The 17285-nt window shown below is 44.7% G+C and overlaps 1 protein-coding gene across 3 annotated transcripts in view; it reads right to left on the reverse strand.

Moving 5' to 3' along the window:
* Positions 1 to 17285, reverse strand: part of ENTPD2 (ectonucleoside triphosphate diphosphohydrolase 2) — a 58539-nt gene that overhangs the window by 5722 nt on the left and 35532 nt on the right. For all 3 annotated transcript variants that reach the window (XM_061604135.1, XM_061604137.1, XM_061604136.1), the window contains exons 5-8: positions 14655 to 14885; positions 12956 to 13225; positions 10377 to 10496; positions 1301 to 1435 (exon numbers count right to left, since the gene is read on the reverse strand). In XM_061604135.1, the coding sequence (XP_061460119.1) occupies positions 1301 to 1435; positions 10377 to 10496; positions 12956 to 13225; positions 14655 to 14885 (756 nt within the window). The remainder of the gene's footprint in view (positions 1 to 1300; positions 1436 to 10376; positions 10497 to 12955; positions 13226 to 14654; positions 14886 to 17285) is intronic.

Raw genomic sequence — 17285 nt, forward strand, 5'->3', positions numbered from 1 at the left:
GCATTGCGGGCTAGTTGGCTGCAGAAAGCCCTCTTCTTCCTACCACAGTTAGCAACTGATTCCTTCTCAAAACTGTCTGCATCAGCATCCAACGGCAGGGCTGTGCTCATGCCAGAATTCTGTCTGCAGAATTCAGGCTGCTGTAAATCACAGCCTATTTTTTGTGGTGGCTGGGCTGGTGGGAAAAAAGCAAGTTCCTGGCCCTCATTTGTTATGAAAACACGCTGGCTCCGACACTGGAGATAAAGCAAGTAATGAAAGCTAAACATCCAAAGAAATAGTGTGAACACTTTTAATTTAATTTAAATAGTATCTATCTGGGTCTGTAGGTCTACATTTAAGTGTTTAGACACACTTTGTGTAATTATATATATGCAATATATATTATCTCCAGTATGTGTTTGCCTAAAAATGCTATCACACAGCAGCTTGCTCAGCCATGAACAGGTGGAACTGTGAAGTACAGTATGACAGCTTCCGAGAGCTGCTATGTCAGCAGAGGGGGGACATGGAGATGCCGGCAGGCAGAATGAGTGGGGATGGCTGGCTTTGGAGACCTGCAAAGGGAGGGAGCGGCAAGGGGGTGGGGGTAGGTGGGGTTGGTGAGAGAAGTGAGCAGGGGCTCAGCCCCTAGTGCATGCGTGTGTGCGTATATATACATACACTCCCAAATTTGTCAAACTGGCTCTGGGGAAGTGGAAGTCGTCTGTTGTTTCTGTGATAACATATGTTAACATAGATTATTGAAAATTTATAATGGAATACTTTACAATAAGATTTAACTACTGTAATGTATTCTCTATGTACCTATTTTGCTGTTGTTTTACTCTATATGCGTATGGCCTGATTGGTCAGTGAGCAATAAATTGACCCCAATAATATCCATATATATAGACTAAAGAATTCAGTCTCTCACCTTACAGAATTTCTGTTTGTCATTTTAGTGCATACAGTCCTGCTAAGCTGCTAGTCCTCACTTTGTGGATCATTGTGGCTGCCCCCCTCACTCCCCCTTCCCTCGTCATCAGCTGCTCCTCTCATCCCCCATTTCCTTCCAATCTCATTCATGGCCGTCAGCATCGTCTCATTTGCAGCTCTCATGGGCACCCCCAAACCTGCCCCCCTGATCCCATTGGAGCCTCCTGCAATTCCATTCCCAAAGACATTTGCCAGCACCCCACTTCTCTCTCTCCTCCAACCCTGCCTCGCCCACAAGCAGCTGTGGGGAGACAACCACCACGTGGTTTCCACACCCTGTGCAGTTCCTGGCCCGTGGCTGGCTCCAAACCAAAGGTATTACCTTCTTCTGGAAAGCAATGTTGGGGAAAGTGTCGTTGTCAAATTTGTAGCCCTGCATGAGGATGAGGTAGACGAAGGTGGCGGCGGAACAGTAATCAGGAAGCCTCTTCTCCAGGCTTGGCGCTTTCTCAAGGAGCTGGATTTGCAGAAGGGTGACAGAGAGAAGGGAAGAGAAGGCGCTTGAATTCTCTTTAAATGCAAAGTTTTGCACATCTAATCCTGCGCACACGGTGTGGTCTTTTAGGTGGTGCATGTGTCATTCTTCTACCTGAATTATTTCGAGAGATATTGAAATGAATACAAAAGGGGGTGAACAGCATCATGAAAAGGGCTTGGGGAATGTGGGTGGGCGGGGGAGAGAGTTTTCTTGCATGGGAGCAGATCTTCCTTAGTGTTTGTGTGGAGGGGATGCTTTAGGTGCAATTGGTGGGGAGCCTGAGGCCAGGGGCCAAATGTGGCCGTCCAAGCCTCTTGATTCGGCCCTCAGGCCTCTTTCTAGACCTCTCACCAGCCAACCCCCTTCCGCATAAGTGCTTTCATCTGGCTTGAACGTATCCGTGAATTGTTTTTTTTTAATATAAATTTTTATTCAAAATTTCAAAAACAAAACAAAACAAAAACAAAAAGAACAAATTAATAACTAATACAATAAAAATATTGACTTCCGATTTGTCATAAATCAGCTATAGTATATAACAAACCTGTCCTTTAATATATTACAAAATCACTTTCCTCCAGTGGTTATCTTGGTTAATCATTAAATCTCATTAACATCATATAATTTTATTCTTTCCACAAAAAGTCAAAGAGAGGTTTCTAGTCCTTGAGAAATATATCTATCGATTTTTCTCCAAATAAACGTGTCAATCCATCTTATTCAAGTCTAGTAAATCCAGTAGTTTCAACAGCTATTCTTCCATTATCAGTGTTAATTCCATCTTCCATCGTCCATCCTTGCACACATAATTTTGCTGTCATAGTCATATAGTAAGAGTCTGATAGGAATTTCCTTCATCACAAATATTTTCTTGCCATCAATTCTGACTGTGTTACTGAAATATTGTTGTAAAGTCATATCTCTGTTCTTCTTTTTTACGGGGTGCACTAGCACATCTCTTGAGAGTTTTTCCATTGTCACATATCTGGAATTAATTCTATAAACTTTCTCTATCTCAAGTTCCATCAGATCATTCCAGTCCAGAAACTTTTTTGAAACATTGATAAATTTATCTCTGATATCTTCACCAATTCCTTCAGAGACAGCGCTGAATTCCAAGCAATAATCTTTGTCACTAGGATCCATCACAGCTATAAAATCCAAATCTTTTTCCAATTCCACATTTGATATATCTATTCCAATCTCCAGGACTTGCACCTTCCCTTTAATTTTTATTTCATTTTCTATTGCTTGTCCAGTTATATCTTCTTTTCTCATAGAATCCTTTATTTCTTTCAGCTCCTGTTTCATTTTGCCAAATTCAATTTTCATCTCTTGTCTGCCCTGTCTCAATTCTTGTTTCGTTATCTTAATCTCATCCATTATTTTCTGAAACATGTTTAGAGAGAGAACCCCTTCCTGTACATCCAGGGTCTCGGCCACTTTCTTGATTGTCATTCTTAAGACCGAAAAAAAAAAACCCCTTCAATTTCCAATATAGCCACTATTCCCAAGCAAAGAGCAATTTATTTCTTTTTCCAGCAACAAAGGAGTTAATATTTCAAGCCTCTTGACATCATCTTCTAGACAGACTGCCTTATCTCTTATGTTACCAAGAGTGCAAAACAAACTTAGTTCCCAGCATCAAAATAATTAGTGGCATAAAGAATAAGCAGATTCGTCAAAATAAAGTAGACCAGAAAAAATAGTCCCAGACAAATAGTACTCAAATGTTCATATTAATCAGATTTCCCTCCTCAGATTAGATGCCCCTCATCCGTTTATATCTTTATAATGCTCAATTCCATGCCAGCTTTTTGCAATAAAAACAAAGATAAGCTATTTCGATTTTCTTCTTCCTTAATTCCGTGTATAAAAGAGAAAGGTATAACTCACCCAGGGATTCTTTGTTGCTGATTCTATAACAAATCTCTTTTACTGTAACAATGATAAGAGTGATGGTAGTAGACAGAAGGATGCTTGCCTGTTAAAATCCGTTTTTCTTTAAAGAAAAAAAACACGTCTCGCTTAGTCAGTTTGAGCTTGCTTGAATTCCCTGACTCCGTCCGACGCTGCTGGCTACACCTTCGTTCATAGGCGATCCTGATGAATTCCAGTCCCCAACAAACACAATGAAGCTTCTGTGGGTGATCTCTTCATTTCTCCCTTGCCTGGGAGAAAGTTTTTACCAGTCAAAAAATTCTTCTGACTGGTTTTAAAACTGAAAAAGCTTCCTCTGAGACGGGAGCTCGTCTCAGAGGCAGTCACAGGCGGAGCAATCCTCCTGGGAAGTCACGTATCCGTGAATTGTGACAATGCCTCCTGCTTCCCTGGATGGATGATGGAGAGATTTGGGAGGTGCGTGGGTGGGCATGTATGGAAAGAAACCTCAGATGTTTGCTTGGCTGGAATGTGGCCCACAGTCTGAAGAAGTCACATCCGTTGCTCTGCCAATTTCTGCCTCAGGCCTCACCCACCATGAGCCTGGGCTCCCTTGAAAGCTGCTCACAAGAGAATGCAGCCCCCAGGCTGAAAGGTGTTCCCCACCACTGGGCGAAGAGCTCTGTTCCAGCCCAGATTATCTCACCTATTGTGAAATAATCTTTATTGTTTACGGCCATAGGCCATTACAATGTAGTACAAAAAAGTACAATCTAATAAAATTCCAAATAAAACCCACTGCGCTACTCATCCAAAATAAAATAAAATAAGTCCAGTGGGAAGAAGTAAAATAGCAATCCCCATCGTAAAACCCAAGAACGAAACTAAAACATCCACCGGAAGGGAATGCATATCACAGTGATGACACTACAAACCCGAGACTGGCATGGGTTAAAGGCTAAAACTAAACAGAGGGAGACCCCATGCGAGCACCCCATGTTGTTAGGTGTCGGACTCTCATTTTCCCAGCAGCCAAAGCAAACTTCGCCACCTGAAGAGTTACAAAAGGGTCAGAGCCCGCTAGGAGAACACATATTTGCTCCAGAGGGGCCTGCTTAGCAAGGGGCGGAGAATAGGAGCTAGAAATTTCAGCCGAAGCTCATTATACAGAGAGCATCTTAATAAATAATGCACAATGTCCTCCACTTCCCAGAGTTACAGATGCAAACCCTTTGGCAGACAGGAAGATTTACATACCTCCCCTCCAGAAAGGCCGAGGGCATAGATTGAAATCGTAGGGCCGTAAAGGCCTTTCTTAGGGAAGGGGGGGGTCAGGAAGCGAAAGTACTGTTCAAGACCAAAAGTTGTTTTGACAAGTGGATACCATAGCGAAAAGGCTGAAAGCGTGGAACCATAAACGTCCCTTCTTTTAGAGTAAAGCAAAATTCTGTCCTTATAAAGGAGCTTCACGCGGGGGGAAACGTGGGAGGGAAGAAGTTCGGTGTTGATCCCATATGTGGATAAAATCGCTTTGGAATGCGTAACCCAGGTGTTATAAAAGGGCCTCTGTAGCTGTTCCATGAAACACTTCTTAGGTAGCCGAGAGTCGCTCATACATACGAGCTTCAACCAGTACCTTGCAAGCGCCGCATGCACAAGCGACTCTATCGAATGGAGACCCGTTTCCATCCCTAAAAGGAGGGCGGGGGTACCCCTCGGGAGGGCAAGGATGTCCCTCAAGAAGGTATTCTGCACAATCTCCAGGGCAGAGAAGTTAGCATGTCCCCAGATCTGTGCCCCATAGAGGAGCTGGGGGATCACTTTACCACGGAAAGCCTCAACCACAGGGGAGATCAAACATCCCCCTTTAAATCTAAAAAACCAAGTAGTGAATGGGCAGAACGTAGTGCTTTCCACTTCACTGCCTCAAAATGATGCTTCCATGTCTGGTTGGAAGCAAAGGTTAGACCTAAATATCTAACACTATGAAGTTGACCAATAGGCTGATTATTAAGTGTCCACCTATGGACTTTTCGTTCCAAACGCCACCACATTAGTTTTGGTGTAATTTATTAGTAGATGTTCATTTAGGCAAAACCCGCCCAAGCTTCTGAGTAACCTCCTCATCCCAACTAAGGTCACAGAAACCAAGGCCAGATCGTCGGCATATAATAAAACAGAGAGGTTAGTATCCAGAATAGAGGGAGGAAAAAACTCTAGGCCACAGAGACCTTGCACAATATTACTCACATAGAAGTTAAAAAGAAACGGGGCCAAAAGACAGCCCTGCCTCACCCCTCTGGACATTGGAATTAGTTCCGATAGCAGACCATTAGCACCCACCCTGACCCTAAGGTAAGTATTTGTATGCAACATACGTAGCAAACAGAGAAGTCTTCTATCTATATTGGTCTGAGATAACTTAAACCATAAACGGTCTCTGTCGATGAGATCAAATGCTGAAGTGAAGTCAATGAATGTAACAAATAGTTCCCTTTTTCCAGTGTATTTTTGAATAAGATGGGACAATGTAAAACATTGGTCAACAGTTGATTTTCCTTTTGTAAACCCCGCCTGTTCTTCAGCAATCACCGAATTCACAGCAGCCCAAGCATCTAGTTTGCCTAACAAGTACTTGGCATAAAGTTTGGTAACTATATCGAGTAGGCTGATCGGTCTAAAGTTTTTGAGTACCCTTAGTACCCTTTTTATGAATCGGGACCACAATGCTGATTCCCCACCCAGGAGGGACTTTGCCGTATTGATTTCTAAAAGTAAACAGTTTGGCCAATACAGGGTTAGCGTTAAACAACTCTGTGGGAAGCATGTCCTCTCCTGGGGCTTTCTTTACAGGTACGGAAGAGATCAAGATAGATATTTTGTGAGGAGTGACTGGGTCCCAGTCCGGACAAGAAGAAAAGGTCAAAGAATTAAGGTTAAAGTAGGAATCAACATGGGGTGAGGGAGAGGAGTAGGTGAAAAGGGCAAGAAAATAGAAGGACCATTGAGAAGAAGTAACTTGGTTGTCAAGGGAGGAGTGATCCCCCCTGGTCCCCTTTGTCACTAGAGCCCAGAATCTATCTGCATTTTTTTCTAAGGAGGCCAGCCCGAGATCCATCCACTGCTGGCAGATATTGTTAACTTTTTTTTCTTGTAAGAGATGTTTATATTCTCTATGAGCACAGATGTAGGTCTCACCTATTGTATTAACCTTGCAGGTTCCAGACCAGTTAAGCAAACAAGAAATTGAGAAAATTTATATATAGAACTTCACTCAAGCTTGCTCTGGATCCCTATAAGGATTCCGTTAATCACCTAAAATATATATGAAAGTAATTGTGATTAACCAAACAGAGGTTTTTATTGTATTAACAAAACGTTTCAGCTTCCGCCTTCATCAGCTACTAACATACAAATGCTGTTACAAAGTGGCAGTTATAGAGCTTTGAGGATGAATACTCAGAGGGGCTTCATTGGCAGAAGCTAAGTAGTGGTGGTACTGTCCTCCAGGTTCAGGCCATGTGGTGCCAATGTGTCCAGAGAGTAAATCCAAAAGTTCTCCCTTTTAGTCAATGCTGCTGGATCTGTTGGCATCTCTATGGCTGTAATGGAAAAGTCCAACAGGCTGTGATCCTCGATGTTAAAATGCTTTGCAACTGGTTGCTCCACTTTTTTTGTCAAAATTGACAACTTGTGGTTCCTGAAGTGCGTGCGTAGGTCAGTTGTGGTCTTGCCTACATATTGGATATGACATCCTGGTCTTTTGCACTCGATGATGTAAACTATATTGCAGGACCTGCAGGTGACGTTCTGTTTGATGTAATATCTCCTGCCTGTCCTAGTGCTTGTAAAAGTGGCTGTCTCCCTGAGGCACACACAGGTGATACAGCATTTGGATTGACAAGGGTGAGACCCTGGATTGGTGATAGGTGGCTTAAGCACAGCTCTCACCAACAGTCTGCACAAATTAGGAGGTTGGCGAAATGCTACAACAGGAGGCTTGTTGATGGCTCTAAGCAAGATGTTCAGAGTTTGCCAGCAATGGGTAGCTCTCCCTGATTGCTCGGTGATAGTTAGGAGATGCTGGATGGAAATCTACCACAAATGGAATCCGTTGCTCTCTGCTCTTTGACACCTCAGTATGATGGAGGTTTCCTCTGGACAGAATGGAGGCTCGGTGGATGTTGCAATTGATAATATGTGGAGAATATCCTCTTAGAAGAAGGTGTTCTTTAAGTTCACTGATCCTTCTCTGGTATTTATCTTCAGTGTTTCAAATAAGTTTGATTCTCAGAGCTAAGCTATACACAATGTTATTTATATGCCTAGGATGGCAGGATTTCCAGTTTAAATAGGTGTGGGCATCAGTGGGTTTGCTGTAGAGATCAGTGGCTATTTTGTTGTTTTCAATGATGAGAAGGACATCCAGAAAAGGGATGTGCGGATTGTCATTTGTACTATTAAATGTAAACTTAATAGATGGATGGATAGATTTGATGTAATTTTTAAATTGTTCCAAACTCTCTTTACCATTTGTCCAGACCATGAAGAGATTTGCATATGATAGAGCCATGCAAGTCCCCATAGCTGTGCCTTGTTGTTGCAGGTAGTGTTCTCCATTGAATGTAAAGTTGGTACAAGTCAGGACTAGCGTAGCTAAAGTTGTGAGAACCTCTGTTGGAGGACTGTTCATATGTCTGGTGTTAAGGAACTCATTTAAAGCCTGAATCCCATCATTACGTGGTATATTAGTGTAAAGAGATGTGACATCTAAAGTAGCTAGTATAGTATTGTTGTGGAATTGATACTTCTTGTTTAAAGACTCAGTTTTAAGCAAGAAGTCCTTGGTGTCTTTCATATATGATGGGAGGTTTTGCACCATGTTTTGTAAATTTAAGTCAATGTACAGAGAAATCCTTTCAGTAGCTGTGTTGTTACCTGAGACAATTGGGCAACCAGGATTGTTGGCTTTGTGGATTTTAGGCAGCATGGAAAACCTTCCAGGGGTGGGATTTGGATTAACAAGGAGATCAGCAGTTTCCTCTTTAAGAAGTTTCCTACTTGTAAGGTTTCGTATAGATGTAATGATATGAGTATTGAGATCTGTGGTGATGTCTTTGTCAAGAAATCTATATGTTGTTTCATCCTTTAGTTGTCTTTGACCTTCTGCTATATAGTCTGTAGTGTTAAGTACCACAACAGCACCACCCTTATCTGCAGGCTTGATGACAACATCCCTTCTCATCTGAAGGTTCCTTAGGGCTATTCTTTCTTCTTTTGAAAGGTTGTCGTGAGTAGGAGTTGGTGTGTGGTTGTTGATGACTCTCTTCATTGGTAAGGGAAAGGTTTCTAGGACTGGATTCCTGTTAATGTTCGGTGTCCAAGTTTTAGGGGTCAGAAACTGTAGCAGAGGATCTCTATTGTAGAGGTCTATGTTGTTCTTAGAGTCATCATAAAAAAATTCAGCCAATCTACATCTCCTTTCAAATGCTTTGATGTCACATTTCATCTGTGCTATACTGTGCTCTCTAGGTGTTGGGCAGAAGTTGAGGCCTTTGGATAGAAGCCTAATGTCATTAGGTGACATTTTGCCTGCAGTGAGATCTATTATTGTTGTGGAGTCATTTCTGGAAGTTATGTCAGGTGATCTTGTTATACATGCGGAAGTTTTTGGAGTAACTCTTTTGAATCTCCTGTTTCTCTTTTTATTGTGGTTAGCTTTTGCTCTTGTAGTACATGAAAATATTTCTTTATAAATAGAACACTGTGTTATTAAGTTGGATGGAATAAGAGGAAGATGATATCTTAGAATATCCCTTTTGAGTATATATATATATATTAGTGACGAACCGTCCCACTTTGCCAGCTTCCCAATTCATAGGGAAATTCAGCATTGTTATAGGACTGCGAGGGTGGGTTTGGATGATGTCTGCGAGACCCCTTCTAGCTTATTGTTGTGGGCCTGTAAGAGATACAGTCTGCAATGGAGAGACTTGCTAAACTAGGCAAACCAGTTTCCTTTACATAAGCTAATAGTTTTAGGCAAGTCAGCCTGTGAGTTAATGGGTTTATTGAGGGGTCAGTCTGCATTTCCAAAGGGATGTGCCAAGAGAGATCCTGTTGCTATTGGAATTCTTTTCAGAGAGAGTTCTCCTCCCTCCTATCCTGGAGCCAAGGAGAGGCTGGTGTCTTTTTGGGTAGAGGCACAATCACTGTTCTGCCAATTCCAGCATGTCTCCACCTCTCTTTTCTGCTCCAGTCAAACCCTGCCCCTTTGTACTGCAAAACCCAATGGGATCAGCTCGAGTGCGTTTTTTTTTAAAAAAAAATCACTTCAAACAGATTTCACAACTGATCGGCAGATCAACCCATAGCCTCTCCAGGTGTGGCCAGTGGAAACGCTTTGCTGTAGGCAGCTAGTGTGCTCACAGCCTCAGTCTCGTCTTGGGGTGAAGCTGGAAAGGCACGGAGAGAGGCCTGTTCTCTGTGTCTGAACCCCCAAAGCTATGGGCTTTGGGGAGCAAGATCTGATGGACTGCTAATGCTGTGAACCCCTCCATATTACACTCAGGCTGCATGTATGTGTAAATAAAAACCATATATCCTATAAGACACCACAATCTCCGCTGCCCTTCTTTCCAAGGAAACCAAAGCACTGGAACCCTGGGAAGTCTCACACCACTTGGAGATTGGGGTGGCACACAACAGTATGCTATCTATTACATTTATATCCTACCTTTCCTTTAAAAAAACAAAAACACTGGGCAGCATACATGGTCCTCCCATACTCACAACAGACACACAAACACACCATTTTATCACCACAACAACCCTGTGAGGTGGTTCAGGCTGAGAGAGCAACTGGCCCAGTAAGCTTCACGGCTTCAGTATCTTAGTCCAACAGTCTATCCACTATACCACACAGCCCTACAGTTGAGATTGAAATCTTTTGAAAAAAATTTTTTAAATCACCTGCGTCTTCACGTCCAATTTCTGTCGCACTTTGCATCAGCAAAGGCCATCATATGGGCAAACCCACCTCAGGCCATGTTGCGCTGCATATATCAATTGCAGCGTCCTCAAGGTCTCTCGGCGTGTCCACATGTCTCTTCATCTGAGACTGGATGAAGTCCACCGTGTAGAAAAAGGCAGAAAAGGCCTGTTGAGAAGGAAGAGGAGGAAGGTGAAGATGGCAATGCAAACCATTGATCAAACCTTCTACTAACTAAAGTATTTTATTTTATTTAACATCTGGTGGTTGTCGGTGGTGGCTGGTGACTCCATGTCAGTGGGCCAGTGGAATCCGCTCCGGGTTTTAGTCTGAATTTTCAAGCAGCTGTCCAAGGTGACTCCATGTCAGTGGGCCAGTGGAATCCGCTCCGGGTTTTAGTCTGAATTTTCAAGCAGCTGTCCAAGGTGACTCCATGTCAGTGGGCCAGTGGAATCCGCTCCGGGTTTAGTCTGAATTTCCAAGGAGCTGTCTAAGATGCTGCAGCACTGCCCCCTGACATGGGGCCACCAGCTGCCACTGGTGGTTGTGCCCCAAGATTAGGGCATATTAGCAAAATATTGTGAGTTTTTTGTTGTCGTCGTTTTACTAAGGCCACATTCACACCATACATTTATTCCACTATTATTACATTTTAAACATGGCGTCCCCCAAAGAATCCTGGGAAGTGTAGTTTGTGTAGACCTGCAGTTCCCAGAGTTTCTTGCGAAGAGGGACTGACTATTAAACCACTCTGGGAATTGTAGCTCTGTGAGGAGAACAGGGGTTTCCTAACAACTCTCAGCAACCTTCATGAACTACACTTCCTAGGATTCTTTGGGGGAAGTCATGACTGTTTAAAGTGGAATAAATGTGTGGTATGAACGTGGCCTAAATTATACATGCTACTATTTGTCTCAACCCATTTATTGGATTAATTGGTCACTTCATGGAGCTAAAATCCCCAAATCAAATGGAAATTGTTATTCTAATCTGCTGGCCTCTGCCAAAACATGACTAGCAAAATATTGCTAGCCCAAATCCAAAAAAGACAGGCCTGACAGACAATAATTGGCTTGGTAAAATTTGGGAAATGCTAAAATACAGATTATTGCATGCCTTTTATGCAGAAGAGAGTTCAAAGAACATTTCTGGAAGGCAGGGACTAATTTTGCAAACTTTTACCACTGTTGTAGGAAAGCCTCATTGGATGTCTTACTGATATATACAACCCTTGCTTATTGTTTGGGGATACTGTGCGTTTAATAAATGTGTTTAAGTACCCCCCCCAGTCTGTTTATCTGTCTGTTCTCCTTGCCTCCCACGTAAAATAATTTCAAAATTTAACGTCTATGAGGGACTCCTAACAGTCCAAGAGCCATAGCTGAAGAATCACTGAAGCAGATGGCAAGGTCCAAAGGAAGTACATGCCACGTATCATTGGTCCTTCTAGCCCAGCCTTTCCCAAGAGTGTGCCTCCAGATGTTGTTGGACCACTACTCCCATCTTCCTGACCATTGGCAATGCTGGCTGAGGCTGATGGGAGTTGTGGTCCAACAACATCTGGAGGCACACTGGTTGGGAAAGCCTGCTCTAGCCTGTCAGAGGGTCTCTGAGGTTTCAGGCAGGAGGCGTTCGCAGCCCTCCCTGGAGGTGCCAGGAATTGAACCTGGGACTTACTGTGCGCAAAGCAGGGCCTCTGCCACTAAGCTACAGTCCTTCCGTAAAGGTGGACCTTTCATCTGGCACATTTCTTTTCAGTCTGACCTCTGGGATTTCCTGGAAGCAGAGCTTGGAAAAGTTACTTTTTTGAACTACAACTCCCATCAGCCCAATAGTGGCCATGCTGGCTGGGGCTGATGGGAGTTGTAGTTCAAAAAAGTAACGTTTCCAAGCTCTGCATGGGTGTCATGTCCCAACGCGCCCAGCTTAATGGTGCAATCAAACACTTTCCAAATCGTGTGGGGAAAGGGACTATCTGAACATTCCCCACCAGGGGGCAGTAGTTTCCAAAATCCCTGCAAACAGAAAACAGAGCAATACGGAGTCCATACTTTCAATCCAAATGGATGAATTGCTTATGATGGTCACAGACCAATCACACAAATAAAACATATAGCAAGGGTTTAATACAGTTCCTACAGTGTTTGGGCTCACAGGATTTGGAGGTTAGAAACTAGGAAATATTTGTATAATCCTAGAGGTGATAGTACAATTTGGGAGGTAGGCAAGCTGAACCATGATGCGGAGATGCCCCCCTCTAAGGAACAGAGGAAGCTGCCTTACACTGAGTCAGACCATTGGTCCATCTAGCTCCATATTGTCTACACTGGATGGCAGTAGCTTTCCAAGGTTTCAGATAAGGTCTACTTGGAGATGTCCTTGGGGACCGAACCTGGAACCTTCTGCGTGCTCTGCCACTGAGCTATGGCCCTTCCCCGTAAATCCCAGACAAGCCTGTGATTATTCCGTGTCAAATGCAATGCACTCTGCACATGCCCAGATGCACCCTCCTCCATTAATACTTCTTGTCTTCTGAAAACAGGTCCTACACCTGAGACGAAGCCCAAAGAGAGCCTCTGCTGCCCCGGACATCCAGCCGCCAACTTTAGGCATGTTGAGTTACTCACGATAAAGTTTCCCGTGACGCTCGGCTGGAAGATCTTGTCAAAGGAACAGCGGGAGTAAGGGCAGGGGGTGAACTGGAAGAGACTCTCCACATGCTGGCGGCAGCGGGCCGCGTCTCCAGAGCCACTCATGATCACAATAGCGGAGGGGAAGTAGCTGGCTGGCTTCTCAGCAACAGTGCAAGGGGAGTCGTAGACACTCTCCATCGTGAAGTTTCTCCGGTAACCTCTGGGCCAGCAGGGGTTGTTCACCTGCAGGATGTGCCTTTCAGCCTGTTGCAGGTGGAAATAATCACACTGAGTTAGCCAAGCAAAAACCAACCCCTTGGAGATCCTCTCCATCTGCGTCCTTTGGGATTCTGAACCGTGACTCGGAAGTCCTCTCTTCTAAGCTAGAAACCTTTAGAGGCAACAAGGTTATCTTCCTGAATGCAGGGACAGCTATGAGGCATTTATTTATTTTATTTATTTATTATTTGATTTATATCCCTCCCTTCCTCCCAGCAGGAGCCAAGGGCAGCATTTGGCACACAAGCAGCGCCCCTTCAGCAGTGCCACATTATGACTTTCATGGGCCCTAGGCAGTTTTGCCTTCATGGGCGATATCAATATTAAAAATTATTTTTGCTATACCTTTAAATACATCAACATTTTTTTTCTGTTTTAGGCAAAAAATAGATTTTTGTGGGCCCTAAAAGTTTCATTTTTTTCTGATGTGAGAAAAAAATTAAAACATTTTCTTCGATCCTAAACGTTCATTTTTTTCCTTCTGATTTTAAAAGAAATTAAAACATTTTTGTGGGCCCCTAAAAGTGTTGTGGGCCCTAGGCACTGTGCCTAATGGATAAGTCGGCCCTGCCTTTCAGTGCCCTGGCAGCGGCAGCGGCGATGGCACTCAGAGTCAGTGTCTGATGGCTCAAAGCCAATGTGCTACAAGATCCTAGAGCAGGGTAACCAACCTGATGACCTCCAGATGTTGTGGACTACAATTCCCACCATCCTCGGCCATTGGCCTTGCTGGCTAAGGCTAATGGGAGTTGGAGTCCAAAGCATCTGGAGGGTGCCAGGTTAGTTACCTCGGTCCTCCAGCAATGCTCAGCTGGGGACATTGTAGGAAGTTATATAATGGTCCTCTCCAGCACAGATTGGCAAGTCAGCCACTAGGGGGAAAAAAAGATTTTTCTCAGGGGAGCCCCAGGTAGGTGTCCCCAGTAGGCCCTGATGGATGGGGGAGCCTGCAAAACTGTTCTGCTCCATTTTCAGCTTTGCATCCTTCTCTGTTATATCTGCAGGTGTGACAATGGATGTGCTCAGTCGGTGTGTCTTGCCCAGTAATGGATCAGATGAGAACCAATAAAGTGAAGCTCCATCCAGACAAGACTGAGGCACTTTCAGTGGGTGGTTCTCTAGACTGGACAGCACCTTGGACAGCTCCTTGAAAGTTCAGGCTAAAACCCGGAGTGGATTCCACTGCCCCGCTGAGATTGCCACCGGTCTCCACTGACTAGACTCAACGAATCCCCAGATTCACAGCCTGCTCCGCCCACCCTCCTGCTCCCTTGGATCTGTCTGGTTGTACATACGCCTCTGGTCTCCCTGCTTCTCCCTCACTTGGATGGGCAACCAGCACTCCTGGAGTCCCAGTAATGAACTGCCTGGTGCCTGGCCGCCCTCTCCTGGCCTCTGGCCATTGCCCCCTTACCTTCAGCACCTTGGACAGAAGCCTCTTGAGGATCTGGTCCCTGCCATAGCAGAGGAAGCTGTGAGTGTACACTTTGTATGTCTGCCCATAGAGCCGCAGTGTCACCTCGTTGGCAGGGCGGCTCTCAATCGCCTCCGGGGTCTCGAAGGTGATTTGTGTGGAGGCTCCCCCCAGGTCCATGGCCCCCAAGGTCCTCTTCTTGGGGCGGATCCACTGCCCAATCCAGCCATACTTGCATGAAGAGGAAAGCAAAGGTCACCAGGAGTCATCTTAAGAGAGCCCTGGTTGAGGTACAGAACTGGCCTGGTGGCTCTGGACTTCAGTTGCCAAAGGAGCCCCCGTGCCTGATAAACAGAGACCAATCAACCTTTCTGCTAACTAGGGATGGGATCCATTGGCCAGTACCAGATCGATAGCATTCCGCCGACCTCAACAGGCTGGTACTGATTCAAAGTCATTCTTTGTCTGCTAGCTGCTGCTTTTAACCATCTGGGTTCACCCCCGAAAAAATAATGATATTAATATTGATATTTTGAAAGGAAACTGAATGAAATATCGATACACATGTTGATATTAATATCAATATTTTAGATGTGATTTTTTTTTAAAAAAAATCAATTTCTGAAAATAGCCATGGAAAATCACTACATAAAAATCCAATCAGCAATGATGGCAAAAAATAAGAGAATTAATGGCAAATTCTGTACCAGTTCCAAATTGGGCGGAATTCTAGCTCATCCTTGCTGCTAATGCAGTGTTTTCTGTAAATGGTTAGTTTCTCTTAAGGCATAGATGGGGATCTGTGGCCTTGCAAGTGCTGATGGACTCCACCTCCCCTCATCCCTGAGGACTGACCCTGCTCGCTGGGGCTGATGTAAGGTGGAGTCCAAGAACACCCAGTGGGCACCATGTTGGCCACCCTGCCTTGAACCGCTGCCGCGTGAAGTCAAAGGCCTTGCAACAATGCCTCTGCTTCGTGCCCTCTTGCAGAGCCTTCACTTCCCAACCCACATTCCCACACCGGGCCGACAGCCATCCTGGAGCACGATGCCAACTCCTTTCATGTTTGCAATCATCTGGATCAAAGCCCGCAAGGCAGGGTCATTGTTCCAAGGAAGCCTGCAGCCTTGTATCCAAGCTCCCTCTCCACTCCTTCGGGCAAGCTGCCATTCAGAGAAAAGCTGGCACCAGAACAGAACAATGAGAAGCAAAGGATCGGCCCCATTTCTCAAAAGCTTTGCCCCACCCGACAAGGAGCTCATCAGCTAGGAGTAACCAAAGGCAGTCCTTTCTGGGAAACCACAAAAGAGACAAAAATCACTGCAAAGAAGGAAAAGGAAAACGCTTTGTCTTATTGAAATCAGGGTTGTGAATTATGGAGGGCCACACAGGGTGAAAAATGTTGACAGGGAGGATGGGGGACAGGGCTGATCCACCGCTTTTGACACCGGTGCAGCGCTGGATGCAGAGGTGGCTGGTGCCCACTGGGGCTGGTAGGGTGGAAGGCAAGGAGGCCAACAGCAGGTGGCGCCAGAGCCACTGACAGGTAGAGCCAACTAATTCTACTTTTGCCCCCATCTTCCTCCTCCCTGCTGGGTTCTACAAGGGGCAACACTGAGGCTGAAGAAAAGGAGGAAGGGGACAGACAGGCAGGGCCACCTCCATTCCCCACCCCAAGCTGGATGTAAGTAAGAAGGCGACTCAGAGGCGACATGATAGAAGTGTATAAAATGATGCAGGACAGGGAGGAAGTGGACAGAGAAAAGCTTTTCTCCCTCTCTCATAACACCAAAACTCGTGGACATCCAATGAAGCTGAATGTTGGAAGATTCAGGACAGACAAAAGGAAGTCCACACAGCGCATATTTAAGCTTTGGAACTCACTCCCACAAGAGGCAGTGATGGCCACCAACTTGGATGGCTTTAGAAAAAGATTAGACAGATTAATGGAGGAAAAGGCTGTCACTGGCTACTAGCCATGATGGCTACGCTCTGCCTCCACAGTCAGAGGCTTCCAAATACCAGTTACCGCAGGAGGGGAGAGTGCTCTTTGCAAACAGGTCCTGCTTGCAGGCTTCCCATGGGCAACTGAGAACAGGATGCTGGACTAGATGGGCCACTGGTCTGATCCATCTTCATAAATATGAAGTATATGATTATGAGAATCTTCTTTTTTGCTTTTCATATTAAAGTTCATACCATTGTCCTACACTGTCAAGCAGCAAGGGTCTCTGCATTCTCACCAAAATGGTTCGTATTGTTTTCTCCAAATGTCATTGCGCCTCATTCAAAAAACTCCCGTGTGGAAGAAATACTTAAACTTGTTTATTTTAGCAAACGTTACTTGCAGATGTTGGAATTCTAGTCCTAAGGTTTGCAACTCAACCACCAGGCCCTCTATGACATCACAGTAGCTAAGCCAATGGCAGCCATGGAGACTGTGACACTGATCCCTGCAAACAACCGCTGTTTAGCATCACAGCAGGCCAGCCGGTGACATCCAGAGAAGTGGGGCAGGCAGAGGAGGGGGTTGGAAGAGGGAAATTCTACAGGAGGATGAAAATCTTGCCCATCGCATCTACAGAGCCCTTAATTTGTCATTTTTGGTTCCAAAAAGCCACTATGATCTCT

Source organism: Rhineura floridana, chromosome 20 (genome assembly GCF_030035675.1).
Source record: "Rhineura floridana isolate rRhiFlo1 chromosome 20, rRhiFlo1.hap2, whole genome shotgun sequence".
NCBI lineage: Eukaryota > Metazoa > Chordata > Lepidosauria > Squamata > Rhineuridae > Rhineura > Rhineura floridana.